This window comes from Nyctereutes procyonoides, unplaced genomic scaffold (genome assembly GCF_905146905.1).
Source record: "Nyctereutes procyonoides isolate TBG_1078 unplaced genomic scaffold, NYPRO_anot_genome, whole genome shotgun sequence".
NCBI classification, from domain to species: Eukaryota; Metazoa; Chordata; class Mammalia; order Carnivora; family Canidae; genus Nyctereutes; species Nyctereutes procyonoides.
In genome coordinates, this window is record NW_026575134.1 from 37,875,289 (window position 1) to 37,878,751 (window position 3,463).

At 39.0% G+C, this 3,463-nt stretch overlaps 1 protein-coding gene across 1 annotated transcript; it reads left to right on the top strand.

The window, feature by feature from the left end:
• The first annotated feature begins 2,186 nt into the window (after window positions 1–2,186).
• On the top strand, window positions 2,187–3,146 carry LOC129494184 (olfactory receptor 10Q1-like). The gene has a single exon (XM_055300937.1). The coding sequence runs from the start codon at window positions 2,187–2,189 to the stop codon at window positions 3,144–3,146; it is 960 nt and encodes a 319-aa protein (XP_055156912.1).
• The last annotated feature ends 317 nt before the right edge of the window (window positions 3,147–3,463 follow it).

Sequence of the window (3,463 nt, forward strand, 5' to 3'; positions counted from 1 at the left end):
TTCTGTTTTATGAACTCTCTATTCCTGCACTGATTTTTTAATTGATATAATTTTGATATATGACATCTTATAATTTATGGTACAATTTAATATTTTTTAAAGATTTTATTTGTTTATTCATGAGAGAGACACAGAGAGAGAGAGAGAGAGAGAGAGAGAGAGAGAGAGAATGGCAGAAACACAGGCAGAGGAAGAAGCAGGCTCCATGCAGGGAGCCCAACGTGGGACTCAATCCTGGGTCTCCAGGATCACTCCCTGGGCTGAAGACGGCACTAAACTGCTGAGCCACCGGGCTGCCCTACAATTTAATATTTAAAGCAAGCCTCAACCTTGTTCTTTTTTTTTTTATTTTTTTTTATTTTTATTATTTTTTTTCTCAACCTTGTTCTTTTATGAACATCTACTTATTCTCATTTGGCTGTTCTTCCAAATAAACTTTAAATTCACATTATGAAGCACATGCACATGCACACACAAGCTCACACAAATGCACACTCAAATTATCTTGGGATTTTTATCAGATTCATACCTACTATATGCGTTATTTTTAAGATACATATTTCTAAAATATTGAATTTTCTCATCAAAAACAACTGTAAACAGTTGCTTTAAATTTGTCTTACAATTACATTTATTGACATTTTATATTTGTGTGTGTATGCTATTGGGATTAGAATGTACTTAGTTATTGCTGATACGGAGAAAACTTTTGTGTTTTATGTAAAGTAAAAGCCCTACAGCAAAGCAATCAGAGTGCCGAATCAGTTCATTGAAAAGTAGTTACCAAAAAATTAATTTTAAATTTATTTATTCCTTACAATTTTTAACATATAATTCCATAAACACATACAAAACATATTATTGCATTTTTTTACCCCAGCCAAACCATTTCTGTGTTTGCTTTTGGTTGGCTGATTATTGAAAACTGCAGTGTTTTCTTACCTAAACCACCATTAGTCATCATTTGTAATTTTCAAGTCAGAAAAAGACAAGTATCATATGATTTAATGCATTAAAAAAATCTTTTTCATGTTCATAGTTCAACATTTTGTACACTATTTTATTAATTTGAACAATATCAAATGTACTTGGCTTATTACAGTTGGAAACAAAAACAGTGGACTTGATAAGCAAAAACCTCAACTGGAGGGAATGTAAATACTCAGATGTATGGAAATGAAGACTACTCACCTAGAATTAACTCAGTGTGCTGTGAAAACTCAACATGATATTTTACATACAGAAAGGAGATCAAGGTGGTTAAGTACAAATCAGTTAACTACTAGCCATCGTAAAACCTTTCCTTATACGTCCTAACAACTTCTCAGTTGGCCACATTGGGGTTTTCATAGAGACAATCAGATGCCTGTCATGTCTTTTGGTTGGGGATTGTGGTTTATTTCATGTTTTGGAATTTCCAGAACATTTTCAGATAAAAAGAGTGGTAGTTTTTATGTGACACTGTATTTTTGCCTCTTAAAAATATTTTGTTTCTTAACTAAATCTGAACATCTTTATGTTTTAATACAGTATAATGCCCATCTGTATCTATTGTCCTAATTGATAATGTGTCACCCTGCATCTGACAACATTGCTTAAAAGATTTTTGTTCTATGGAATTCTGCTTCCATTTTGTCCTTCTTTTTCTTTTGAATGATACCTTTCTTCTTTCATTTTTCTCTTCAATTTTGGGTAAAGACATATATATTTATATTATATATATGTAGAAAAATAGTCTTTTGTGCTTAACAGTAAAGCAATTAGTATTAAATTGTTAAAGAATAAAGAATAAACTTTTCTCTAATCATCCTTTCCTCTCTCTCCTTTCCCTTCCCCATTTCTTATATTTTTTTATATCAGTTGAGAGGCTTTAGATCTGGATTGCTATTAAACCTTATTTTTCATAATGAATGTCTTAAGAATTATACCTGAAATTTCTGTTCTTTATAATACAATATTTGAAAGAATTATTTAGATACAATAGTGTTTTACTCCTCACGACTTTTATATCACAAAATACCCAACACTTAGTTTTTATTTTAATTTTTTAACATACTAGATTATTTGAGTAATTGAGCTATTGTTTCTGCACAAAACAAATCTTGCGATCCTTTATTTTACTCAAGCAATAAAGCAACTTGGCAGAGGGAGATTCAGCACTTCCCCACTCTTCCTTTGCAGGAGACATGTTCGCTAGGAGCCCTGTCCTCAACCAATCCGGCCCCACTGAGTTCTTCTTCCGCGTGTTGACCACCGTCCCAGAATTCCAGGCCCTGCTCTTCCTCCTCTTCCTCCTCCTCTACTTGATGATCCTCTGTGGCAACACAGCCATCATCTGGGTGGTGTGCACGCACAGCTCCCTCCGCACCCCCATGTACTTCTTCCTCTGCAACCTGGCCTTTGTAGAGATCAGCTACACCACGGTGGTGGTGCCTCTGATGCTTTCCAACATTTGGGGGGCCCCGAAGCCCATCCCCCTGGCTGGCTGTGGGGCCCAGATGTTCTTTTTTCTCACTCTTGGTGGTGCTGACTGCTTTCTCTTGGCAATCATGGCATACGATCGCTACGTGGCCATCTGCCACCCGCTGCACTACACCCTCATCATGACCCAGAAGCTGTGCGCCCAGATGGTGGCGTGCGCGGTGGGCCTGGCCCTGGTCCTCTCCCTGCAGCTCACGTCCTTAATCTTCACCCTGCCCTTCTGCGGGCACCGCCGGGAGATCAACCACTTCCTGTGCGATGTGCCCCCGGTCCTGCGGCTGGCCTGCGCCGACATCCGCGTGCACCAGGCCGTCCTCTACGTGGTGGGCATCCTCGTGCTGACCGTCCCCTTCCTGCTCATCTGTGTGTCCTATGTGTTCATCGCCTCGGCCATCCTGCGCATCCGCTCCGCCGAGGGCCGCCGCCGGGCCTTCTCCACCTGCTCCTCGCACCTCACCGTGGTCCTGCTGCAGTACGGCTTCTGTGCCGTGGTCTACCTGCGGCCCCAGTCTACCTCCTCGGTGGATGAGGACCGCCAGTTTGCCCTAGTCTACACCTTCGTCACCCCCCTCCTCAACCCGCTGATTTACACCCTCAGAAACAAGGATGTCAAAGGTGCTTTGAAAAAGGCCATCAGTAGCAAAGCAGCATCTGAAGCTCTCTGAGGTTTTATTTTTTTTTCTTTTTACTAGATACAACTTTATTGTTTTGACAGAATTATATTTCACTTTAATCTTGCATGGCACAAGATATTATTATTGTATTGTAGTACACATGTCAACAGGCGCATAAATTGTTTCTATTATTATACATAAAGATTTCATTGACCAGTTTTGTCAATATGGATGCAAATATTAAAGGGCAATATTTTTTAGCTCTCACTTTGGTTATTGAAAAAATTTTAAGGTTGTATGGAACAATTGGGAATTTAATGCATATTTTATACTTACAGCACAGATGCTGAGTTCACATTGGAAACATC

Coding starts and splice junctions, on each gene's coding strand:
- LOC129494184 (XM_055300937.1), top strand. CDS start 2,187: ATGTTCGCTAGGAGCCCTGTCCTCAACCAATCCGGCCCCACTGAGTTC.